The sequence below is a fragment of the Nerophis ophidion genome, linkage group LG03 (genome assembly GCF_033978795.1).
Source record: "Nerophis ophidion isolate RoL-2023_Sa linkage group LG03, RoL_Noph_v1.0, whole genome shotgun sequence".
NCBI classification, from domain to species: Eukaryota; Metazoa; Chordata; class Actinopteri; order Syngnathiformes; family Syngnathidae; genus Nerophis; species Nerophis ophidion.
Window position 1 is genome coordinate 67773291 of NC_084613.1, and position 27626 is coordinate 67800916.

At 41.2% G+C, this 27626-nt stretch overlaps 1 protein-coding gene across 3 annotated transcripts in view; it reads left to right on the forward strand.

Annotated features, from left to right (window-relative positions):
* The window catches only part of LOC133549955 (unconventional myosin-VI-like), a 96949-nt gene that overhangs the window by 60010 nt on the left and 9313 nt on the right, over positions 1-27626 (forward strand). Inside the window, exons 21-31 of one of the 3 annotated variants that reach the window (XM_061895892.1) lie at positions 1742-1872; positions 1998-2075; positions 2164-2293; positions 2661-2751; positions 5925-6075; positions 10310-10518; positions 10592-10670; positions 18708-18868; positions 18986-19036; positions 23263-23366; positions 24594-24728. In XM_061895892.1, the coding sequence (XP_061751876.1) occupies positions 1742-1872; positions 1998-2075; positions 2164-2293; positions 2661-2751; positions 5925-6075; positions 10310-10518; positions 10592-10670; positions 18708-18868; positions 18986-19036; positions 23263-23366; positions 24594-24728 (1320 nt within the window). Of the gene's footprint in view, positions 1-1741; positions 1873-1997; positions 2076-2163; positions 2294-2660; positions 2752-5924; positions 6076-10309; positions 10519-10591; positions 10671-18707; positions 18869-18985; positions 19037-23262; positions 23389-24593; positions 24729-27626 lie in introns of all 3 variants that reach the window. The other 2 variants (XM_061895895.1, XM_061895894.1) reach the window with 2 other exon arrangements.

Genomic DNA, 27626 nt, shown 5'->3' on the forward strand with positions numbered 1-27626 from the left:
TACCGCCCCCGATGTCCACGCGATGCTGCAGAGTCTTGTCAACCAAGACAGCCCCACAGCATCCAGAGCCTTAAGGAACTCCGGGCGGATCTCATCCACCCCTGGGGCCTTGCCACCGAGGAGCTTTTTAACTACCTCAGCAACCTCAGCCCCAGAAATAGGAGAGTCCACCACAGACTCCCCAGGCACTGCTTCCTCATAGGAAGACGTGTTGGTGGGATTGAGGAGGTCTTCAAAGTATTCCTTCCACCTATCCACAACATCCGCAGTTGAGGTCAGCAGAACACCATCCGCACCATACACGGTGTTGACAGTGCACTGCTTCCCCTTCCTGAGGCGGCGGATGGTGGTCCAGAATCGCTTCGAAGCCATTTTCCATGGCTTCCCCAAACTCTTCCCATGTCCGAGTTTTTGCCTCTGCGACCGCTGAAACTGCACACCGCTTGGCCTGTCGGTACCTGTCCACTGCCTCTGGAGTCCTATGAGCCAAAAGAAGCCGGTAGGACTCCTTCTTCAGCTTGACGGCATCCCTCACCGCTGGTGTCCACCAGCGGGTTCTAGGATTACCGCCACGACAAGCACCAACTACCTTGCGGCCACAGCTCCGATCAGCCGCCTCGACAATAGAGGTGCGGAACATGGTCCACTCGGACTGAATGTCCAGCACCTCCCTCGTGACATGTTCAAAGTTCCTCCGGAGGTGGGAATTGAAACTTTGTCTGACAGGAGACTCTGCCAGACGTTCCCAGCAAACCCTCACAATGCGTTTGGGCCTGCCAGGTCTGTCCGGCATCCTCCCCCACCATCGCAGCCAACTCACCACCAGGTGGTGATCGGTAGAAAGCTCCGCCCCTCTCTTTACCCGAGTGTCCAAAACATGAGGCCGCAAATCCGATGACACAACTACAAAGTCGATCATGGAACTGCGGCCTAGGGTGTCCTGGTGCCAAGTGCACATATGGACACCCTTATGTTTGAACATGGTGTTTGTAATGGACAAACTGTGACGAGCACAGAAGTCCAATAACAAAACACCACTCGGGTTCAGATCCGGGCGACCATTCTTCCCAATCACGCCTCTCCAGGTTTCACTGTCGTTACCAACATGAGCGTTGAAGTCCCCCAGTAGGACAAGGGAATCACCCAAGGGAGCACTCTCCAGTACTCCCTCGAGTGTACCCAAAAAGGGTGGGTACTCTGAACTGTTGTTTGGTGCGTAAGGCAGAGGGAGGCTACCCTTTCGTCCACTGGGTTGAACTCCAACGTGCAGGCTTTAAGCCGGGGGGCAACCAGAATTGCCACCCCAGCCCGTCGCCTCTCACTGCCGGCCACGCCAGAGTGAAAGAGAGTCCATCCCCTTTCAAGAGAAGTGGTTCCAGAGCCCTTGCTGTGCATCGAAGTGAGTCCGACAACATCCAGCCGGAATTTCACTACTTCGCGCACTAGCTCAGGCTCCTTTCCCCCCAGTGAGGTGACGTTCCACGTCCCAAGAGCGAGCTTATGTAGCCGAGGATCGGACCGCCAAGTGCCCTGCCTTCGGCTGCCGCCCAGCTCACATTGCACCCGACCTCTATGGCCCCTGCTATGGGTGGTGAGCCCATTGGAGGGGGGACCCACGTTGCCTCTTATTCTTATTCAATTATTAATTAATTTAAAAAACTAACAATATATCTCAGTTGCACATTGTCACCCTTACTGCAGTGCATTTGTGTTAGGTCATCACCTTTTCTTTTAATTTTAGGAATGGTGTCAGTGCTGGACCTGATGCAGGGTGGATTTCCCTCCCGAGCACCCTTCCATGAGCTTTACAACATGTATAAAGAGTACATGCCTGATAAGCTCACTCGACTGAACCCAAGACTCTTCTGCAAGGTTACTTGCCATACTATTTGTTCTGCTTCTTTGTTGCCATGCGACCATTGCGTTTAGTCTGATAAAAGGCATAAAATATTATGCATAGTATTTCATCGTCAACTTTTTGAACGTCTTATTTATAGGCGTTGTTTAAAGCGCTGGGGCTGAATGACAATGACTTCAAATTTGGATTGACCAGAGTTTTCTTCCGCCCTGGAAAGGTACAAGAATGTTAATGCTGCTCTGCCAATCACTAATATGTCCTGAAAAGTAGCCTAATGATAATAATTGTTCATGGTGTGTCGACAGTTTGCCGAGTTTGACCAGATTATGAAGTCGGATCCTGACCACCTGGCAGAACTACTGAAGAAAGTCAACAAGTGGTTGGTGTGCAGCCGCTGGAAGAAGGTCCAGTGGTGTAGCCTGTCTGTCATCAAATGTTGGTCCAATACACCAGACAGCAGCATTCATAATCTGTTACGCAAACACTCTTATAAACACAAGTGTCTGCTGAATGTTGAAAGCACAGGAGCTTCAACCTATTTGAAATTGTACTCGAAAAGCAATCAGTTCCTTGCAGCACAACACTTAGTGGCTAGTTGTGGCTCCCCATGCAGTCTGCTTTTTGTTTTAAAAGCATTAAATTACATTAGAAAAGAACATTGGCTGTTTGACCAGCCACTTCCTGGACAACAAACCATACAAGTACTGAATTTCACTGTGGAAAGAATAATGTAAATGTTGAATCCTGTGACTGCATGTATGATGGTATCGCGTTGTGTTTCCTGTCTTTACGCTGTCCCCAGTGAGGAACAAGATGAGCTACAGGGCTTTGGCGTGCATTAAGATTCAGAAGACTGTGCGCATGTGGTTATGTAAGAGGAAGCACAAGCCGCGGTGAGTCTCCCCGAGTCGTTAAACCCAAAGAACGCATTGGATATAAATGAATCCTTGCCAGGCGTCATGTGTTCTCATCATAACAATTCTACATTTTTACCTGTAATGCAAGTGTAAAAATGTGTTAATTACAGTAAATGTAGGAAAAGCAAAATGTGCTATATCACCTGTTGTGCAGTTTCAGATATATCTGTATTAAAAAATAAATAATCACAAAAGAAATATTAAAAGTGTAAACGGTCAAAAAAATAGTATTTAAGAATTATGTCACCTTATACAAGCTCTTAAAATGTGTTTGACATTTCAGTCATATTCCTGGAATTCTGTTTGAATTTCAAAAGGTATTGGCTTGTAGATATTGAACTGTGTTTATACATGCGTTCGACAATAGATCCATTTAACAGTTCCATGAGAACCTTGTAATCCTATCTACACGGTTCTCTCGCCACATACTGTGGTACCATTGAGTTCTTTAAGATTTGATTACCTATTTCGGTTTTCCATTTAAAAGATTTTAGAATGTATTAAGTGTCTTAAGAGCATAGGAAGTGAATGTGAAAGTTGTGGGCTTATAAAGACTTTAAATGCATAAAATATTCCTAAAATTAATAGTGTCCCCTCGTTGTGGAAATTCACTTACCAAACTGGGAAATCTGGAACATAACCCCCAAGATAATCGAGGGAACACTGTAATCCTATTAGATGAAGTTTTATTTGATTGGTCTTTTGTATAATCAGATTACATCTGTTTCTTTGGGTCCAGAACAAGTTAACCAAATTGATATTAAGAAGAGGTAAAAATAATAAAATGCTCAGTCTAAGCATTGATTTAGCACGTAAATGGTAAATTTATATGTACTGTATATATAAACTGATGGGGATAGGTTGATTGGCAACACTAAATTGGCCCTAGTGTGTGAGTGTGAATGTTGTCTGTCTATATGTGTTGGCCCTGCGATGAAGTGGCGACTTTTTTCCAGGTTGTACGCCGCCTTCCGCCCGATTGTAGCTGAGATAGGCACCAGCGCCCCCCGCGACCCCAAAGGGAATAAGCTTTAGAAAATGGATGGATGGATGTAAATATATGTGAATACATGTATTTTGTATGTATTAGGGGTGTGCATCTCTACCTTGACCGATATGAATCTCAATACATAAGTTACGATAAAATTCACTAACATAACTTTTCTAAAACATTACGATTCGATGCGATTTGATGCAGATGTAAACATTGCATGGTAAAAATAGAAATAAATGTATCATGTCAAAACAATGTTGTTTAATTTTTAAATAGACACATACAAAACAGGTGGTTCCTATAATATTAGCAAAATCTAGAACTATCAACTTCAAGACATAAACTTAAAGAAAATATGTGTAAATTAAAAAAAATGCAAATTATGATTGGAACTGCAAATGTATTTTCTTTTTTTGAGTCATAGTTTAGTTGTATTTTTCTTTGTTCTACATCGTTAATTGTACAGTATCAAATTTGATCAAAAGACTGCAAGGTTGATACACTGTATTTACAAACAAACAAATTGACTGGCTCATTGACATGAACGATGGGTTTGTTTTTATTTGAAGCGTGACAGTAATGAAACACTTACATCTCAACCAAGGCAGAAATAGCGGCAACTTTGCACGGAATATGTGTGTCTCCTCTTTGCTCTGACGAGATTTCACATTATGGCAATTAAAAGTACAACAAAATGTGTTTTCAGTACTAGCTTTCTAAGAGCAGACATTCACTAGACAGGGTACCGCTTTCATGTCTCCAAACATCTGAAAAAAAATTCAAGATTTGTCGCTAGTTGCTTTTGAGAAAGAAAGTCCATTAAGAGGAGTTGGAAAGATTGTAGTTTTAGTACGAAAGTCACTAAGTTCAAACCACTGCGCTTAGGTGTGTGTGAAAAATAAGGATGCAAAGACCCGTCCTTACGTTGCTTCTGATTGGTTTACATTGCGCGGTTCTCTCGTATTATGTCATCACCGAAGTCACGCATGATTAGAGCAGCCATACTTTGTATCAGATTTTCAACAAACCTATTTCATGACTTTCCAACCGGACATCGACCGATCCATAGTACATATAGATCGATCCAGAAGCTTGCCAACTGATGTGTTGTTTATCTATAAAGTTAAACTCGGTTATCGGTTTGTACTGAATAATTGTAGACTCAAAGGTAAATTATGAAATGCAACCTTATCCGATCAAAAACGATCCATGATTTATCCGGGAGAGTCGTCATACCTACTTCATTCACCCAGCCACTCACAAAGAAATTGAAGACATCCATGCTTTTCTAAATGTTCACCTGTTTTTTCGTGTAGAATTTTAGGAATACGACCGACGGATAATCCTTGGTATCACTGGACAAATCTTTTGATAATGTATAGAGGTCTCTTCCATTGCATACAGTAGTTAGATTTTTTGCTAGTATCTCCTTTTAGCTGTTAGATCTAAGCCCCTTGCGTACTCAGGTAGTTCACACACTGTTTGCTGCACATGAGTATCCATATTGGTTTGGTGGCCCACTACTTATTTTACGTCCGTTCAAAAGTCACATCACGGAATACAACCTATCCATGAACAAAATTATTTGTAAAATGGGTGATCGTTTTGCATTTTTTCTTCGCTGTTGAGTGAAATCATTTTTTTTTTTTCAAAATGTGTTTTTTGGGGGGAGAGGTTGTTGAGGTTTGGGGAAGGGACCCAAATCCCCCTCGGCCCATCATAAAGGATGATTGCAGTGACCAAAATACTGTAAATATTACATGTTATAAATAATTTGTCTGTTACTGCATTATATACATATTTACAGCATGTATACAAAATATAGTTGTTTTTTAGAGTGATTTAGAGGCAGAATAGACCATTACCTTCATTGTTAGCCGCTTCTTACTAGCAGTTTTTTATGTTTTAGAAGAAATGAGAAAGACGTTTGTTCTTGTCTTGCATTGGAATTGTGAATAATAGACAAAATCCCCTTTTATAATAAATTTCTGTCACATTCTGAATTGCATAACCCTTTCAATAGTTTACTTTAATGTAGGTGTTACAATATATAACTCGCTCCGGAATGTCCTTTGTGTTGTATGATTGCACATCCCTCTGTTTTGGATTACGTCACAGAAGTATATTGAATTAGTTTTTTTTCCTGTCTATATAGCATTGATGGTATGGTGAAGGTGACCAACCTGAAGAAGCACATGGAGCGCTTCAACGAAGTGGTCAACGGGCTGAAAGAGGGCAAACAGGAGATGGCCAAGCAGGTTCAAGAGCTGGCAGCAAGCATAGATGCTCTGTTAGCTAAAATAAAGGTAAGCCATCAACTATGTTTATGTCTCCTCCTTTCACAACATACGAGGATTGTTGGCCAGTTGTAAAGACTGACCTTTTAATAGTGACTGTAAAGCTGCTTATGTCATCAGTCATCCAGATGTTCCACTCGTGATTCAGGCTTAGCATTATGAACAAGGTTAAAGTACCCATGATTGTCACACACACGCTCGGTGTGGCGGAATTATTATCTGCATTTGACCCATCACCCTTGATCACCCCCCTGGTAGGTGAGGGGAGCAGTGAGCAGCAGCGGGGGCCGTGCCCGGGAATAATTTTTGGTGATTTAACCCCCAATTCAAAACCTTGATGCTGAGTTTAAAGCAGGGAAGTAATGGGTCCCATTTTATAGTCTTTGGTATGACTACCATTCCAGGAGCATACAAGTGTTCAAATGTATGCCTTTCCCCATGTTTGCATTTCTTGCACACACATAAGCGGTGCCAAATTCCAATGTTTTTTCTCTGAATCAATATTTCCAATCAGCTCATGAGCAAGAAATCCTCCCGTCAATAGTTTAAATTACTGCGGCTGTTCTGCTAAATGATCCAACCTGATTAGTGAAATCCCAGCTCGCCTCGTGCAATAAGCACACCTTTAATGAACCCGCCAGGTATTGCAAATCACCAACAAATCAGCATTGCCCAAACAAGCTGCTTTTCTTGAATATGTTGCCATTTGCAGCTATGATTACCAAGCGTCTGTTTCCTTGAGGTGTCCTGACTGACGGTGACGCAGCGAGGATTTTTGACCCTTTCTTCCCCCCTTTCATCCCAATCAGCCTCTCATCTCCCCCTCTTTATGCCACCGTTAGACTATTAGCAGGCCCACATCGACACTTATGGTGCTTTGAAAGCTGGGAAAATTGCTCCTTGCACTGCGTCCCTTGAGTGAATAATTCATGGGATGCCAATGCCTGTCATTCAGGGCCCTCTGTACATTAGGGACAAGACCTTGTCACCTACCGTCTTTGTGTCGCTGTTAGTGACTCCCTCGAATTAATCTGCACAATACAGTGACCTCTCCTCCCCATGCTAATTGTCTGACATATCCAGCCGTCAATTAGTCATTATCTTGTGTTGTTATCTGTGCCACCCAAAGGTCATTCTTTCATTTAAAGTTGGAGCAAACTTTTTTTGAAGAAAAATGAATACATTCATTCTCCTTTTAATTTTCTTAATATCGCCCCAGTAGGAGGACTATTATGATTGGGTTTGTTTTTGTGTTCAGTTTTTCAGACATTGGCACACATTTTTTAGAGTTATTAAATTACTAACCTGACTCACGTCAAATCCTTGCAGTTTTCTTATTTCCACTCAAGGATATGGGACTTTTCAGTAGGAGATGTATTTCAGAAGGTGGGGCCTTGGGAAAAAAAATCATTGTATGTGATTGTATAAACCACTTGTCCGTTATCTTGAATGACGTGCTACTTCAACCACTCACATCGAAATCAACACGGGACGCTGATGAGAGCAACGCTGCAAAATCCAAAACAGAACAGGCAACATATTGCATAACGACAGAGCGAAAAGTGAGAGAACTTTTACTGAAACAACACAGCAATGTCAGTAGACGATCAATGTCGTTTGTGCAAAGAATAAATGTGAATAAAAGGCTTCGTTGGGAACAGCAAAAATATATTTCACAAAGTCGGCAATGAAAAAAGCATAGATGAACGTCTAACAAAACTTGGTTTGAAATTATTGAACGTTCGGGAGAGACAGTGTCGAATATGCTTACAGTGCTTTTACTTGATAGGGAAATTCGAAGACACTCTGTCCACTTTTAAAAGATGGCAAAAACTGAAGAGGAACCGATAAACGGGACAGGGTGCCGACGCCAACAAAATTGTGTCCCCAACCCCCGACACCTACTGCTGCCCCCGCTCCTAAATTACTGAATTAATATTAGATAGATTCGACAAAACAGTTTCAATAGCAGAATCAATGTCAGCACACGACTCCTCGCTGTGTGCCGCCATTGTTGTTTGAATCAAACAGTCGCTTCGGCGCTAGGTCACACCTATGAAATCGCGCTCTACGATCCCGATTGGTTCATTATTTTTTTGCTGTCTTGAAGGACTTTGCATTGCCCCCGAGGCCAGATCCTTGTGTGGATCTCAGCAAACTACAAGGATCTGGCGAGAGTCAGGTTATCAAATTACGGCGTTAACTGCGATTAATTATTTCCCTCATAGTTAGCGTGTTATTTTTTAATCTTTAACGTTACTGTCGCTGCGAGTTGTCTCGCCTTCTTCTTGCGGTTGACTGAGACCAACAACAGTTCCGCCATGCGACACAAACGGTATTATAAAGTTGCGGCGAAAACAAGGTCTCACTTTGTCTCAAGCCTAATGTTAGCAGCTTTAAATATTGAGCATATGATGAATTAGATCTAACAAATTGTGTAAAACAATCATAATAAACTTAAAGACGTGTCAGAATTTTTTTTTATTGTTTGTATATATTGTCTTTTTTTTAGCATAGAGAATATTATTGTTGGGTTTTTTTGTATCTATTACAAGAACAATGGACAAATGAGGTCACATCTAGGTTTAAGTTGATCAATTAAACTGACTTTATTCTGTTATACCACATCTGTGTGTCAATATAGTTATTACATGCACAATCATCTGTACATTATCTTTAAAAACAGAGCACACTTGCATTGAATGTTTTAATTGACCGTGCGTGTCTGCTCCTGGACGAAAGTAAAGCATCACTTGTAAGTAAATAAGTTCATGTTCTGTCGTTAAATAAGGTTTGAAAAAATAAGATAATTATGCACATTGATGTGTTTGTATGACACATCTTTGATTGACAATCAGTAAAGACAATCATATAAACCAGGGGTCTTAAACGTTTTCCAGGTCGAAGGACCCCACACTGATTGGGAGACTGAGCAGGGACCCGCAACCTGTAAAAAATGGGTTTTAAATTTAACTCATCCTAAAGGTACCTTGTAATTGTGCAATACTAAGACATTCAGATAATGCAGTATAGTGTCGCTAAAGCAAGCTGGCAGTTAGTGCACTGATTGCTGTCTCAAAACCAGCGCCACTAATTGCTCACAGGCATTTAGTGTAATACTGTAATAATTATTTATTTTTGTTTTTGCTCTAAAATGCACAGTGAATAGGGTGGCGATTCAACTACCATTTATAAACTAATTTAAATTGTGCGGGTATACAAAGATATATATTTTAGAAAAAATCTAAATCAACGTTAAAAACGGCCTCCCTGCAGTACTTCTGCAGACCCCACAGGGATGCCAAACACCCTGTTGAATACATGTATGTGTTAAATCTGTTCTCCTGCACTATGATTGATGGATCTTTTTGTTTTATTTTATATTATCTGAAACAGAGGTAAAGTTCAACATTAATTAAATGTGTGATTAGTGTTATTACTGCTTTTTTTTTATGTATTAACATCAACACTTTATATGAACGTAATGGAAAAAAACAGAAATTACTTTATAAAGCTACTTTTTTGTAATATGTCAGAATCAGAATACCTTAGTTGTCATTGCATGGAACCAACAAAATGGAACAGAAATCCAGCTCAGTGCTTTTAAAACAACCTCCATAAAATACTCTTATGACAACAAACAATTATTTATTTTTTTTAAACATAATACAAATTTTAAAAACATATTGCACAGCAGATCTCTCAGAGTTAAGCTAGTTAATAAACTGGTGAATGTTCAGGTAAGTCCAGAGTTTAGGGAAATAACAACTCTAGGATAGAATCCGTTTTTCAGTCTATTTGTCCTTGCTTTGATGGTCTTATAGCGCCTCCCTGATGACAAGAGTTCAAGCCAGTGTTGACCTGGGTGGGATGAGTCCCTGAGGATGCTGTCTGCTCTCATGCCACAGTGTCTCTTATACAGGTCCTCTAGAGCTACTTTTACAATAATGTAATGACATTTTATTAGAAATACCCTTTTTTAGGTTAGATTAAAAATGAGATTTATTGGATTAAGTGAATAAAGATCAGATCTTAATTAATTGTTTTCCACTAATAGTTTTATGGTTTAGAGCTAACGTTAGAAATACAATCCAACAATTGATTAAAAAAAAAAAACGATTATACAACTTTCCTGTTAAATCTGAAAGTGTATTTACTGGTGCTATATGCTGCAAATGTCAACTTTCAGGCTTTAAATTCATCTACGTTTTATGCGGCCTTGTACTCTTCTCTCCTCCAAAAGGGCTCAGCGATGACCTGGAAGGAGATTGACATTGAGTACCAAGTGTTGATGAAGCGCTCCGAGCAGCTGCTCTCCTCCATGCAGGAGAAGAAACAGCAAGAAGAAGAAACCGAGAGGCTGAAGCACATCGAGGAGGAGATGGACAAAGAGAGGAAGAGGAGGGAAAAGGATGAGCAACGGCGCAAACAAGAGGAGGAGGACCGAAGGCTGTAAGTGGCAATGACAAGAAAGAGTAACGATGTTGATTAATTTTTAATTTGTTTTGTCTGAAATATCTTGTAGGAAAACAGAGATGGAGACAAAACGGAAGCAGGAAGAAGAGGATAGAAAACAGAGAGAAGAAGAGGAAAAAGTTTTGCAGGTTTGGGCAGCTGTCAAATGGTTTGATTTGTCCCTCTGGTGTTTGACTTTGTTATGCCTGCAAGACAACTTTACAACCCATGAAAATATCTATAACATTCCCCGACCTTAAATATTTACTTACCCAAAAGTTCTTATTGCAAGATGTTTTCCTAACATTGTATTGTTGTGTTGATATTTCACTTGTATTTACATAATATGCAAAGCAATACAATGGATAATCTTCCTCTAACGTTAAAGGTGTACCAGGGACTTTTTGCTCACTTTATAGCGCTCCATGCAGCATCCCACTGCTCTCATAGTTTCTCATAGTTATTCGAGGCACAACAAATGCAAGCTGTTTTCCACCGAAAAAGCTTGACAGTGTTTGCACTGCAGTAAACATATGTACATTTAACAATTAACACAATAAATAGGATTGATAATATACATTATACAATCCCATTAGCAGGTTAACGACAAACAGTGTACTCATTATCCATCCATCCCATCCATTTTCTACCGCTTATTCCCTTTTGGGGTCGCGGGGGGGCGCTGGCGCCTATCTCAGCTACAATCGGGCGGAAGGTGGGGTACACCCTGGACAAGTCGCCACCTCATCGCAGTGTACTCATTATAGTTTTGCTTAAAAAGGGAAACCGCACAATGAAATGTAAAGGTCACGTCAAGCTTGCCGTTTCCATTCAAAAATGAATGTGGGGTCTTTAAGACCTAATTGGTTTTCATATGCACTGTTGAAAAAAATAAAGGAAATATTTAAATCACACATCCCAGATTTGGATATATAAAATATGGAGGTAAATTTGTGACGTAATGCTCCTTCTGTTCCGCGCACAAAAAAACTGATGAATCTGCTTGGTTGTTGCCCTCCCATTATTGCCTCGGCCTCTCCCAGTTTACTGCTTTGTCTCCTACTAATATCATCCACACTCATGTGTAGGGATGGGTACCGTTTATATCTGAACCGATTAGGTACAAATTCCCGGTACCTAGGAAACGGTAAACCAATTTTCGGTACGCTTGTGTGTGTCGTAATAATATAGTTTTCGATTATATCTACATTTGTATTGCAACATTTAAAAATTAGCTGATTATGATAACTGCTGGCCAGTTGTTATATTCAGTTTTATTCAAAGTCAATCAATCAAAGTTTACTTATATAGCCCTTAATCACAAATGTCTCAAAGGGCTGCACAAGCCACAACGACATCGTCAGGTCGGATCCCACATCAGGGCAAGAAAAAACTCAACTCAATGGAACAACAAGGAACCTTGGAAGGGACCGCAGAAGTGGGGATCCCCCACTGGGTGACCGGTGCAAAAAATGCCAAGTGGATACAGTTAATATTGTGAGATTCCAGTCTATAGGGGGGCCAGCAGGGGATCGTCTTGCATGTTGACACGTTGGGGCGCAGAGATATCACTGACTGATTCATATGGAGTGGTCACCCTAAATCCTGACTTCATGTGCAAGTCCAGTCCATTGAGAGACCAGCAGAGGATCATCTTGAATGGAGACAAGTCAGTAGCGCCAAAAAAGACATCACCAACTGATGCAAAAAGGAGTGGTCCAACTTGGGTTCCGACTTTGAGCAGCTAGCATTTGTAGAGGATGATTCGTGGTCCCCTGATAACATCTCCATACAGGAGAGGGGGGGAGAGCAGAAAAGAGAGACAGCAGATCAACTGGTCTAAAAAGGGGTCGATGTATTTATACTATAGAGTATACAAATGAGTTTTAAGATGGGACTTAAATGCTTCTATAGAAATAGCATCTCTAATGGTTACCGGTATGGCATTCCAGAGTACTGGAGACGGATAAAAAACGCTCTAAAACCTGCAGACTTTTTTTTGGGCTCTGGGAATCACTAATAAGCCAGAGTTCTTTGAATGCAGATTTCTTGCCGGGACATATGGTACATTACAGTCAGCAAGATAAGATGGAGGTAGACCTTTTAGTATTTTATACGTAAGTCGTAAAACCTTAAAGTTGCATCTTAAGTGCACAGGAAGCCAGTGCAGGTGGGCCAGTATAGGCGTAACATGATCAAACTTTCTTGTTTTTGTCAAAAGTCTAGCAGCCGCATTTTGTACCAACTGTAATCTTTTAATGCGAGACATAGAGAGACCCGAAAATAATACATTACAGTAATCGAGACGAGATGTAACGAACCCATGAATAATGATCTCAGCGTTGGTGGTGGACAAAATGGGACACATTTTGGAAATATTAGGGAGATGAAAAAAGGCTGTTTTAGTAACACTTAAAATGTGATTCAAATGAGAGGATTGGGTCGAATATAATACGGAGATTCTTTACCGAGTCGCTCTGTGTAATGTAATAGTGGGCTGTTTTGAGGAATTTCCGTTAATGCTATCCGTATTACTGAGATTATAAACGTTATGTTTTTTATTGTGTGGTGCGCCTTAAATAATTTTGATCACATCTAGGAATTGATATAATGGGGATCTTGAGATGATTATTTGCCTGGTGCTGCAATAAATTGAGCGTGTCATAATTTGCCACCGCAGTAGAATGCATGTTCACCTCTGGCACAGTCACTACTTAAAAACACTATTTGAGATAGCGGTATGTATTATTAAACAATAAATGCTACGTGTGCAAGGAATCTCCAGCCTGGCACTGGTTAGTTCAAGCTGTACTGACTTCTCATCCGGACTAACAGACACTGTAATTGCCTGTGTCCGAGCTTGCTCTAGTGTAGTTAGTGAAATGTAACTGAAATAGTAATCTATATTTCTGGAGAGAGTGATGGCGCCTTCCCTTTAGGGTGAAGGCCGTCCCTCCTCAGCAAGCCCAATTTGCCCCAGAAAGAGGGCCAATTATCTATAAACATTAGTCCCTGTTCTCTACAAAATATAGCCAGCCACTTGTTAAGCGAGACTAATCTGCTATACCGCTCATCATTGTCTCTTGCAGGCGGGGGGCCAGAGACAAGTACTTGATGCCGGCACATCTTTCTAGCGAGATTACAAGTCCTAGTTAAATTGCTCTTTGTAATCTCTGACTGTCTCATCCGAGTGTCATTGGAGCCGACGTGTACAACAATGTTCACGTAGCTAGTGATCCGGGTGATGGAGTCCCCTATAACCAAGGCGTGGTGCCTGGTAGACCGGGGTATAGGATTAGCTAAAGGCCTAAATCTATTATGCGTCTCAACCAGTAGGCCCCTTCGGGCTGCTACAAGCTGGGCGAGTCAGCTCGCTCTAGCTAATGTTAGCAAATGTGTCTGCAGCGTCTAAATTTACGAAAGTTACTCTTCTCTAACTGGCGGACCTATCCATGAAAACGGCGCACGAAGAGGAGGGAGCCATACTCACGTTGTTTCTTTCACCGAGTCGAGTTCTTGCTGTCTTCAGAGAAGTGGCGGCACCGTGAGGGAGCAGTTGCCTTCGAAGCATAGTTGCTTTCAACCGAGATGAGCTTAGCTTTATTAGCTTAGCAGTTAACTAGGTTGTTTCTTTCACCGAGTCGAGTTCTTGCTGTCTTCGGAGCAATAGATGAAGCGTAGCCGACGCCTTCGAAGAGTAGTTGCTTTGAGCCGCAAATAGCTTACCTTCGTCAACTTAGCAGCTAGCTGGCTGAGAGAGGGGTGGTAAAACAGAGAGTGGTTGCTCTGTAAGACTACTAAACATGTGTGAGAAGGAATAAAGAAAGCTGTAAAACAATTTGAAGCACATAATTACTGTAGAAGGATAGTACTTAGCTTTTTCGTATCTAGGTCTCATTTTCAGTTGCAAGTCCAAGACATCTTTACGAATTTATTGTCTGTTTGCTTGTCAGTTCAGTCTTTGTTGTCTTGTCTTTTGTTGCGCCCTAAAAATTGTTTATACTATAAGTATTATACTTACTACGCACCAGCTGTTTGATTGCCATGTACATCTTGGAAAGTGTAGCCTTACTTCATTTGCATTGGCGCTTTTTTTTGAGTCAGTTTCTTTGTTGGCATTGAAATTGCAACATTACCTAGAGGTAGTTTGCTGAGTCCCCTCTCAGTGCTGCTGGAGGGATCGGCAAGTGTTTCCGTGCAAAAAGTCAGCTGAATCGGCGTAACGTCACGCACAACTTAGGTATCGTAAAATGGCACAGTTGGATTTGACAAAACCCAAAAGTGAAGTTGGCATGTTGTGTAATTCGTAAATAAAAACAGTATACAATGATTTGCAAATCCTTACTGCAAAGAGAATATATTTATTGTACGAACTGAGAAACCTTTTTTTTTTGCAAATAATCATTAACTTAGAATTTAATGGCAGCAACACATTGCAAAAAAGTTGGCACAGGGACATTTTTACAACTGTGTTACATGGCTTTTCCTCTTAACAACACTAAGTAAATGTTTGGGAACTGAGCTGACCAATTTTTGAAGCCTTTTGGGTGGAATTATTTCCCATTCTTGCTTGATGCACAGCTTAAGTTGTTCAACAGTCCAGGGTCTCCGTTGTGGTATTTTAGGCTTCATAATGCGCCACACATTTTCAATGGGAGACAGGTCTGGACTACAGGCAGGCAGTCAAGTCCCCGCACTGTTTTACTATGAAGCCACGCTGTTGTAACACATGGCTTCAATCAATCATCAATCAATGATTATTTATATAGTCCTAAATCAATAGTGTCTCAAAGGGCTGCAATGCTTGGCATTGTTTTGCTGAAATAAGCAGGGGCATCTAGGATAACATCGCTTGGATGGCAACATACAGTATGTTGCTCTAAAACCTGTTTGTACCTTTCAGCATTAATGGTGCCTTCACAGATGTGTAAGTTACCCATGCCTTGGGCACTGATACACCCTCCATACCATCACAGACGCTGACTTTTGAACTTTGCGCCTAACAATCTGCATGGTTCTTTTCCTCTTTGGTCCAGAGGACACGACATCCACAGTTTCCAAAATCAGTTTGAAATGTGGACTTGTCAGACCACAGAACACTTTTCCACTTTGCATCAGTCCATCTTAGATGTGCTCAGGCCTAGCGAAGCCGGCAGCGTTTCTGGGTGTTGTTGAAAAATTGTTTTTGGGCTTTGTATAGTAGAGTTTTAACTTGCACTTACAGATGTGGCCACGAACTGTAGTTACTGACAGTGATTTTCTAAATGTTCCTGAGCCCATGTGGTGATATCCTTTACGAACGTATGTCACTTTTTGGATGTAGTACTGCCTGAGAGATCCAAGGTTAAGGGCATTCAATGTTACGTGCACTGATTTCTACAGCTTCTCTAAAACTTTTGATGATATTACAGACCTTAGATAGTGAAATCCCTAAATTCCTTGCAATAGCTCATTGAGAAATGTTGTTCTTAAAATGTTGGACAATTTCCTCACGCATTTGTTCACAAAGTGGTGACCCTCGCCCCATCCTTGATTGTGTATGACTGAGCATTTCATGGAAGCTGTTTTTATACCCAATCATGGTACCACCTGTTCCCAATTAGCCTGTTGACCTGTGGGATGTTCCAAATAAGTGTTTGATGAGTATTCCTCAACTTTCTCAGTCTTGTTTGCCAATTGTGCCAGCTTTGTTGAAACATTTTGCAGGCTTCAAATTCCTAATGAACTAATATTTGCAGTTTTCCCATTTGAACGTTAAGTATCTTGTCTTTGCGGTGTATTCAATTGAATATAGATTGAAAAGCATTTACAAATCATTGTATTCTGTTTTTATTTACGATTTACACAACATGCCAACTTTACTGGTTTTGGGTTTGTACGTGCCTCTTGGTCCTGTAGGACCAGAGAGAATCGGTTGGTGTCGAAAATGTACCCAATTTTGTACCCTTCCCTACTATTGACACTGTGCTACTGGAGTAACGTTTCGATCACAACCTGACCATAGAAGTTCTATGGGCAAAAAATGCAAAACTAGCCAAAATGATGAGAAGTGTGCAAAGCAAGTCCCTCTATTTTTTTTAAACGGTGTATTATTCTAACATTATCTTTCCTGGAGTTATGGCTACCTGTCTAAATGATAGTGGCCAATAACCAAATCATGACTTTGGACATTTTCCCTTCAGGAAAGTTGTTCACCAAAGTTTGCAACCTACAGACTTTCCAAGGGCGTGCAAGGAGTTTACTACTTATTTGTTTTCTGCTGTGTCAAGGATTCGCCTGATATCTTACCCTTTTCAGTCTTTAAATCTTTGTGTTGTGGTGTCATTAAGGAAGTTCCGAGAGAGGCCTTTGTGATTTAGGTGCGCTTTAGAATTACAAAACCCTGGGAATAGCTCTTTTGAGGGCCATACTAAGCTTTGGTGGGACCATAAAATCTTTCTTGTACTCTATGACTGTGGAGCAGCTCAACACTCTGATCACCTCATGTTTCACTTTGGTCAGGTGCCATACACCTCCTGATCTGACCGTCCTACAGCATGAATAATGCAGTCTTGGCTGAGACGTGATTCATATTTAACGCTCTTTCCAAGAAAATCACCCTGTGTGGACTTCATCAATAGCTAGAAAAATGAGACTGTAGTTTGATGGTTTTAATATTCTGTGTGTGTGTGTGTGTGTGTGTGTGTGTGTGTGTGTGTGTGTGTGTGTGTGTGTGTGTGTGTGTGTGTGTGTGTGTGTGTGTGTGTGTGTGTGTGTGTGTGTGCGTGTGTGCGTGCGTGCGTGCGTGCGTGCGTGCGTGCGTGCGTGCGTGCGTGCGTGCGTGCGTGCGTGCGTGCGTGCGTGCGTGCGTGCGTGCGTGCGTGCGTGCGTGCGTGCGTGCGTGCGTGCGTGCGTGCGTGCGTGCGTGCGTGCGTGCGTGCGTGCGTGCGTGCGTGCGTGCGTGTGCGTGTGTGTATATATATATATATCCATCCATCCATCCATTTTCTACCGCTTATTCCCTTTACAATGATTTGCAAATCTTTTTCAACTCATATTCAATTCAATGCACTACAAAGACATTTGATGTTCAAACTCATAAACTTTTTTTTTTGCAAATAATAATTAACTTGGAATTTCATGGTTCCAACACGTACAAAAGTAGTTGGGAAAGGGCATGTTCACCACTGTGTTACATCACTTTTTCTTTTAACAACACTCAATAAACGTTTGGGAACTGAGGAAACTAATTGTTGAAGCTTTGAAAGTGGAATTCTTTCCCATTCTTGTTTTATGTAGAGCTTCGGTCGTTCAACAGTCCGGGGTCTCTGCTGTCGTATTTTACGCTTCGTATTGCGCCACACATTTTCAATGGGAGACAGGTCTGGACTGCACGCGGGCCAGGAAAGTACCCGCACTCTTTTTTTACGAAACCACGCTGTTGTAACACGTGCTGCATGTGGCTTGGCATTGTCTTGCTGAAATCAGCAGGGGCGTCCATGAAAAAGACGGCGCTTAGATGGCAGCATATGTTGTTCCAAAACCTGTATGTACCTTTCAGCATTAATGGTGCCTTTACAGATGTGTAAGTTACCCATGCCTTGGGCACTAATGCACCCCCATACCAATCTTCACGATCCAATTACAAAGCAGTACTCAAATGTACCGGTACTTGGTATACATACGTAATGAACAGTGTAGTAGTAGGTGTGATTACCTTGCAGAGTTGTGGCTAAATTGGGGCTGGAAGTCTTTCAAATCCGTGTCCTTGTCTTGCTAGTTGGTCGGTCTGCTAGCATTAGCATCCTTAGCTTCCTCATCGGCAGCCCGTCACAACAGCTGAGTGCTCAAATTAGTTGTCCTAATTATCGCTGCTTTCTAAACAAATTGCCTTACTTTTATCCAACAGACCATTCTTTTAAAAAAAAAAAACAATCCAAAAGTTAACCGTACTTTTAAGTTAATATTCGGGGGTTCATTGTTTTGTAAACTATTGTTGTACTGTGTTGTTAGGTGTCACCTGTGGTTCGGTCTTGCACATGACCTTTAAGGCTTTCCTAATAGTCCTGCATCATAGCTGAATAGCTTTAATCAGGCTTGTGCAAACAGCAGAGTTTTAATTTCTTTATAGATTGTGGAAAAAGGAAGCCCACTCTTTTTTAATTAGTTACATGTGGCGTGTTTATGTATCATTTCGTGTCCTTCAGGCGGAGTTGGAAATCCAATTGGCTCTGGAGCGTGAGGAGCAGATCCAACGGACAGCCATTCTAGAGCAGGAGAGACGTGATAGGGAGCTGGCCATGAGGATCGCTCAGAGTGAGGCCGAGCTGATCACTGAAGACGGCCAGGTGGATGCAAGTCTGCGCAGGTATTGAATGTTTAAAAATAACGGAAATGTATGCATCAACCTCTAGGTGTATGAGAATGAAGGTAAACCTACTCTACCGTACCAACTTCTTCTCTCCATTGCTCTGTCCTTTCATAGTGATGAGGCTTTTTTGGATCTCCCTATCTCTGCATCCTCAGCCAGAGCCATGTAAGACATTAGCAAATCCATGCAGTGTAATCCCAACAAAAAGCACTCGCTCATTCCCTTCACTTTGTGCCATAACCCCCATTATAGTTCCATATCTCTTAGCTGCTTTGAGTAGCTATCAGTCTACCCGCAATACAAAGCCCTCGCTCAAGTGCATGAAAGTGTCATATCAGACGCAACAAAATGTGTATATTTTTTCTAAGCATCCCTGAATGGGTCTGTGTTTGCTCTGCCCATCCATTGAATAATTTTAATCATATCCTTTTGAATACATAATCAGTATGTATTGCAGTTTCATCCTTTGATTTACAGCTTAAGTCTGCTTGAACTCATAGTATTCACAATGGTGCTGATTGATGCATCTAAAAAGGGTACAAAAAACTTTCTTTGACAACATTCCCCTTTTCCTTTGGCTCCTTTGTGATGCCTTTTTAATGTCCCTGCCCCAAAACTATTTTTGGTACCTGGTCAACTGGTGTTCCAAACAAAACCATCTTATTCCATATGTGTGACATATTCCCCTGCTTATTGGTCAAGCAGATTTGTCATTGTACCGTCTGAGGACACACATCTTACTAAGTTAAAGTTAAAGTACGAATGATTTTCACACACACACGAGGTGTGGTGAAATTTGTCCTCTGCATTTGACCCATCCCCTTGATCACCCCCTGGGAAGTGAGGGGAGCAGTGGGCAGCAGCGGTGCCGTGACCGGGAATCATTTATGGTAATTTAACCCCCAATTCCAACCCTTTATGAAGAGTGCCAAGCAGGAAGGGAATGGGTCTTATTTTTTTATAGTCTTTGGTACGACTCGGCCGGGGTTTGAACTCCCAACCTACCGATCTCAGGGCGGACACTCTAACCACTAGGCCACTGAGTAGGTAGTACGTGATGTCTTATCTCTGGACGCTGCAGCATTATACGCCACAGTGCAGTGTCAGTGTGTTTCCCTGCTGCCCTCAGTCGTCTCTTGAATATAATATGTCAATAGCCACATGATAGAAATTAAATACCTGAGAACCCTTCATTTTACCACTGTCCTAGTTTAATTCTAAAGAAGGATCAGGAACTGTGCTCCAAAGTGAATGTTTTTTTGCATATGCGGCACACAGAGCTGGAGTCATAGCATTCAGTACACGTAGACCTTCACGCTGGCGTCACTAGCAGTCGTATATTGTGGCAGGAAAAAAAAAAAACCTCGGCCTCCTTCTGTCCCCTTGTTGATCCAACCAACCATTTCCTATTAGCAACAGCCCATCGCTTCACTTCCACTGCTTGTTTCCTGCCTGCACAATCCTCCTCATCACGCTTTCCCCCCAGCCAGACTGATGAGGGTTGACCACGATTCACATTTTGTTTCAACTTTTCAGTCAGCATCAATTACAAGTGGTAATCTGGATAATTAGATCGAGCATTCTCCTCTCTGAGACATTAGCAGCTGTAAATAGAGGACTTAATTCCTTGGTATTATTGAATTAGCAGCCTCCACACTGCAGGGAAGCTGGAGTTGGTAGCCCAGACCTGCTGTTAAATGTCTGAAAGTCTGGGCCGCCTGCGTGATTCATAAATATAACGGCTGAGCTTAATGCCAGCAAATGTATTGTGTGATCCCACACGCAGTAAGCACACATGGAAGCAGTTGCAACGTGCCGTTCATGTGAATTTCCTCCTATCGATTGTTGTTTGACCAATGCCAGCGGAAAAATGAAATAAGCATGCGTAAAATGTGTCTGTGAGCAAACACATCAAGCATTAGCTCACACTTTGCAAGATGTCTTTATATCCTTTCCGACTAGAGGCGCGGGGAGGGTAGCCCTCTGTAGACTTCTGAAAAATGGCCAATCAACAAAGAGAGACAGGTTAGGAAGGGGTCCTTAAAGAGACAGAGGCACTGTTGACACTGGACCGAGGGTTTTCAAACTGTGGCACAAGAAGTCTCCCATTGGAGAATGTCATAGGGCTCAAAAGTGTGTAGTGGAAACAATGCATTGTACTTCCTGCTTATTTAATTGGCTAAATGCATGACTCTGTCCTGAAGTTGTTTTTTTCTTTAACAAGTTCAAAACACATCGTGAATGTGCAACATCATTTACTGTCACAATGGTTGTCATGATCGATTCAGGGGAAAAAAAATGATTGTGTGTGACTTGTCTCATTTCCAGCTTGGAAGGAAAGCCATGGAAGTAGGGTTAGTGAGCTAATAGAAAGACGATAAATAGCCTGAATAGCAACCGTGATACGATCAAACACCACTTTTAACGCCATCACCTGGTACATGGTGGTGTGTTTGCATTTTTACAGTGTTAGGTTAGAATTAAAGCCTGGTTTATTCTGTTCCACACGCAGCATTTAGTAAGATTTTTGCATTAGCCAAGCTAAGCTATCTGCAGGTTACGAACAACGTACATTATTTGGGAAAAAGCAGTACCTCTCATCATAAATCAATAACTGAGAAGAATTTAAACATTTCCCACATTAACGCACAGTGTATTAAAGACTTCAAATATATATAGTCTGAAAACAATCTCTGGAGACACCGTACAGTGACAAGTTTTGTTGACTTACCTCTGAAAGGACGACAGTCTTCTCTTTCTGATGTAAAATTCTGAGGTTTTTCACACACCTAAAATTGGTTTGTCTGTGAGCTTTTAATGACTTAGCATTCCAAAATGTTTGGCCTGTATAAAAACTAATTATGTTGACGATTCAGATATAGGACATGTTTGGCAGCTCAAATGGATCGATTCCAACATATTTTACCTATTTTTTAAAGTGATCTTTGGAAGACGGTTGAAATTGTTTCGGTACAATCCCAATATTTTTTTTTCCGTACAATCAATTTTACTTCAGTTTGTTGCTCTTTCTCACAATAAACAAAAACTTTGTCCAGGAACAATTGCTTCCCAGCCCTCACAATGTATTGTGAAATCACTTGGCCTTTCGAGCCCCATACTATCACGGATGATGAAGAAGAAGCTCTTTATTAACATTGCACAAGTAACATTTAAATCCTGTTCAATCCTGTCAAACAAAACAGGAACACTGATGGGTTGTCACTTACGGAGCCTCGTATTCTATGTCCTCCCTTACACCGTCTGAATTGATTTTGCTTTTAAACAACCGAAGCAAGGTGAACTGGTTAAAATAATGTATCATTATGTTCGTGTCAAACATCTACGCCGGAGTTACTGGTAACTATCAAGCTACCTGTTGGTACCTCGTGTCTAGTGTCACAGAGCTGCATACACATTGTTTATGGTAAACAACTAAGACACACAACTTATGTTTTTCAGACAAAACATAATTATTCTACACCTCCGGTACTGACGAGTGCTCCTGCTTACAAGTTTTTACAAATAACAGCTGTTTCTCAGCTGATTGGCGCCATAGGTTGCGAAGAACAGTTTGAGTTACGAGCTTCCCCACCACTAATTGGGAGCGTTATTTAATGACACTTCTGAAAAACATAAGCTACTTTAATACTACTGCTAAGTTACCACATACTAGTGGACGTGACAGCCACTCATAGCTTCCAATTGCCAGGAGATAGGCGGATAACTCAAGCTGACTTTCGCCAAGCTGGGGCGGAGTAAGTCAAAGCACAGACAATAAATAAAGAATCTTGTATTTTACAGACTATTTTTTATTTTTGTGGCTATAAAAAAAGGTATGTGTGTCCGCGACAGCCTCACTACAAATATCGCTGACAATTCATCTCCGTAATGACGTTTGGGGTAAGACTAAATAAGCTCCAATTATTCCTTTCACATTTCAGTCATAACTGTGTGCAACTTTTATGCTGTGTTTGAAATAAACCATTACAATGTTGTGCTGAACTGGTAGAGTATTTACTGGAAGATGGCTTTCAAAGTGCATTGTTGTTGTTTTTACTAGGTTGTTGCTTTCATAGCAGCATTAACTCTCATCACATCGAAATTATATTTTAATTTTATTTTTTTTGCTTCTCAGAACATACTGACTGTGTAAATCCTAAATTGTTTTCAAACGCTTCTCCTCAAATTGTTGAAGTGCTGGTGCTCATGTCGCTTTTTCAGAATACCACTCTAGCTTGTTATAGGTGAGTTCCAGTATGTACCATGCTAAACAGCCTCACACTATTACCTTGTTTAACCTCCACAAAGTGTACCTTTTCTTCACACGTGCTGTCTTTTTCTGTTTGTGGCTCGCGCTCAGACACACATCAGCACCTGCTCTTTCCCCGCAGGGGCCCTCAGGTGCAGGCAACCAAAGCTGCTGCTGGCGTGAAAAAGTATGACCTCAGCAAGTGGAAGTATGCTGAGCTGCGAGATGTCATCAACACTTCCTGTGGTGAGGAAACCCAGCTCTGTGGGTGTGTTTCCTTCGCACTTTTGTGGATTCCTCTCTGTTATTTTAAAGCATCCAGCAGATTTGCCAAAAAGCTGAGCCTGCAGCTGTAGGGAGCACTGCGATTGGCAAGAACTCGTACCCGTCGAATTAAAGGACTGATCTGAGGGCGCTCCCACAGCTGTTGCCACTCATTAGCATGGCATTTTTTTTTTTTCAAACGGCGCAGAGAGGAAGTTATCTCCATTATGGAGGATGGCGGACCTCTGCCCTTCCTACTGGTTCAGAGCCAACTTCAAATCAGTCTGCATGAAGATCAGATGACTTTCCACTGGCTGCCTGGCTTACGTCTTTATGGCCACTGCTGCAAAGTCAAGCTTACTCTGACATCCCAAGGACATCTGGTTGAAAATCCATGTCATGCAATGGTTTATACGAGAAATACTGTCTTCAAAGTCCACATATCAACTTGCATTTTTATGTCAGCAAGGTTTTCTTTCAACGATGTTCCATTTAAATATTGATGACACCACTTCTCGCCTAAACTGTTATGTCAAACCACGATTCATTACAGCATATTTGTAAGCAATTTAAATTCAGGAGGGAGAGTATTCAGGATTTTCTCAATTGGCTCAGGTTGTAATTTCTGGTGCTTATGAAGACATTTTTTGACTGTATTCAACTAGCACAACCATAGCAACGCGATGAAAATGTTGTTTTTTTTTCTGCACAGATAACTTAGATTCAAATTCTGTGTTTGTAACATTGGACAAAATGGTGTGTCTTTCTTACATTTGGATGAAGCTAATATGGTGCAAAGCTGAATCTAATGAAACCTTCATCTCTGGATTAGTAGATTGCACAGTTCAGTACATATTCCGTACAATTGACCACTAAATGGTAACACCCGAATAAGTTTTTCAACTTGTTTAAGTCGGGGTCCACGTTAATCAATTGATGGTAAGGTTCAGGGTGCTGCTGTTTTGGTCATCAAGTGGGCTAAGCACTCCTGTGTGTGAGAGGCGTCTATTTGTCTGAAGTAAATGATTCAGCCGATGCCTAATAGGGAGTAATGTATTTTGGTTGTGTACTAGAATGCGTTTGTAGTTAAATTCCAGAGGGTCTGGAGGACACTTAACCTCTTTGTATGTAGCTATTAAGATTATTATGGGAATATTGTGATGAGTGAATGTCACATTAGTAACAATAGCGTGTCTTGTGTTTGGACAGACATAGATCTGTTGGCGGCCTGTCGAGAGGAGTTCCACCGCCGTCTGAAGGTCTACCACGCGTGGAAGTCCAAGAACAAGAAACGCAACGACGACGGAAGTGATCAGAGGGCTCCAAAGTCTGTCACTGACTACGGTCAGTTAAAAAAATGTTTCCATTCGTTCTCATTCCAATTTAATTGTATGCCACGCAAGTAATAAATGTTTTGTTTTCTGCGTCTTCCCCGCCGCTCACATTCATTGGCAGGGATTAATGACCCGCCTTTATATAAGTCTGGGAAAGTTCAATCAGTCAGCGAAAAACAGTGCCCTGAAAACACACAGCCGCCTTCTATGTGCTCAAAATATGTATTCCAATTAACAAGAAACTGCCGGTCATGCTTGGTCCGGTTCAATTCATGCTAATTTGACAGCTCACTGCAAACACACGCGCAGACACACATTGTTTAAAATGCTTGAGAGCATACTGCTGATAAGCATGTTTAGATTTGACAGCTCCCAAAAATTGATTATATAAGGAAAGGGAATAAGCGGTAGAAAATGGATGGATGGATGGCATTAGGGAATGGATCTTTGTTGTAAAGCAAAACTGTTGCACATACTGTACTAATGCCTTACTCACACAAGGCAAAATTGTACCGTGCGTGGGTGGCAAAATGTCATCGAATCAACATTGAGATTTGGTCAGACATCAGTTTTGACGTCAACATTGATGTCCGACGTTGAAAGGAACATTGAAAGTGCTTGCTATGATCAACATTAATATAACGCTGAATTTCCAACCTATTCTGACAATGACAAACATTGATACAACTATATAAATATGCATTGCATTATGTATTGAAACAATATTAATATTAAGAGGACCACTTAAAACAGTTCAACCTTTCTTTGTAGGTTTTTATTATGCGGAGTCAAAAAATAATCACTTTATTACTCTATTTAAGGTATAGTTAAACAAGGAGCATGCCAAAGTTGTCTACTTGTCAGTGACTATAATGAGAACAGAATACAAATAGTTATTATCATATTACACAATTAACAAAGGTAAGCAAAGCAAACTGAGAAGAGAGAACAACCGTGTACAAAGTACAATGATTCAGCCCCTTCTGATGGTCAGGGCTGGCATATATAGGAGCTTGATTGGCAACCTGGAACAGGTGTGCCCCAGTTGTCAATCAGGGACGGGTGTGGTAGTCCGCGGAAGACAAAACACATATTAAGATCACTGCACAGACATCACACAAGGGAACAACTAAAACAAGTCCACACTGTAACAAAGGTCATGCTAGTGACATCACAGTCACTAACAGCCAGGTAATGGTATCTGAATGGAATAATTAAATATATTCCATAGGGCATTTAAGGGTGATGTGGAAACTCTTTACATTGTGGGTCTTGCTGGACTCTGAATAGTTTATTTACATGGCTGAATACAAGACGCTCTGCTTAAGTTTAGTTCTTTTTTTTTTTTAAGTTCAAAAACATGGCACGAACGTGCAGCATCATTAACTGTAACATCGCCTATATAGCAGCTGTGAGATGATCAAACATGACTCCTAACGCTATTACCTGGTACATGTTGTGTTCACTGCATTTTCAGACTGGTAAGTTTGAATCAATCAGTTTTATTTAGTTACACAAGTAGCATTTAGTAGGCTGTTAGCGTTCGCCAAGCTAGCTGCAGGGCACAAACAACGTACAGTATTTTGGAAAAAAACATGTTGTCTGTTTACTTTAAGTCTAGAGTAAGCACAAAGAATATGAGTATTATTTTCGAAGAAGTAGCACAGTGATGAAAGAATTTAAAAGTAAGAATGGCCATGTTTTTTGGGGAAAACCTGCTTATGAAATGAGGCCAGGCTCCCTCACTCCATCTCAAACACATAAGAGATGAAAGTCGCAGATTAAGCGCAATTTGAACAGAGGACAATGAGCCTTGACAGATTTAATTTTCTGAAATTCTTCATCGGTGTAAAAACTGACTCCGTTGACGAGGTATAAACACGTTTGGGTTCGACAATGGCAGAAACTTACTCAAATCTCTTGTCCATTAGATGGGCTCATGTGGATTAATTCCATTAATTAGACTTATTTTTTCGAGATAGTGAGCCTTATGATTAGGGTCCAGTTTGTCTCGGTGCAGTATCTTTGATTTTTTTGGGGGGGACGATCCACTTTATTGTTTGGTTGGTTGGTTGAAGTTTATTTTGAACATGTATACAGTTTAATTATGATACATTTAATCTTTTTACATATTTAATTGTTATTTTTATTTTATGTGTCCGAAAAGGAGTAGGAAGAAGAAAGGCATATTTAGGCTCAATTCAAGTACCCCTCAACACTTGTTTTTGGCCTCCCTCCTTGATTTTGCGCATTCATGTCAATCAGAGGCATTCCAATTATCCGTCAGGTAGTGGGGATGGGCGAAGTACGTCCCTCGAAGCGAAGTGAGCTCGCAGACCTTCCTAAGCTATTAAATGCGAGGAGAAAGATGGCATATCGGAAACCCAGAAAAGAGTAGAAATGGCACATTTCGTCAAAAACTTTGTCTTCTAAACAGTCTTCTTCTTGATAAAGACAGGCGAAAAAAATCAAAAGAGCACAAGCAAAGCAGAACATCATGTGTGAAAGCATCTTGAAAGTAAACAAACATTTGCCGCATCTGCTTTACGCCACTGCTGGCAAACAGCGAGGGTTGTCGACGTAGCGAGACTCAATCGACTTCCGTATGCATAGGGGTTTATGGCATAGGGGGGCGCTGTTGCCTATCTCTGCTAAAATCGGGCGGAAGGCGAATTACACCCTGGACAAGTGGCCACCTTAACCCGGAATTGATTAAGCTCTTAAATTTAAGAAGAGTAAATGGTGCACTATGTTAAGTTGTTTATGAGATTGTTTACTACTTTATCGATTAGTAACTGTACCTTGTTTGCAATATTATTGCAAAGACTTTTAAAATTTGCTTTTCATTTGTACTATACTTACTGTTACCAGGTTTTGAACAAATCAATGACTTGCAGTTCAGTTAAAC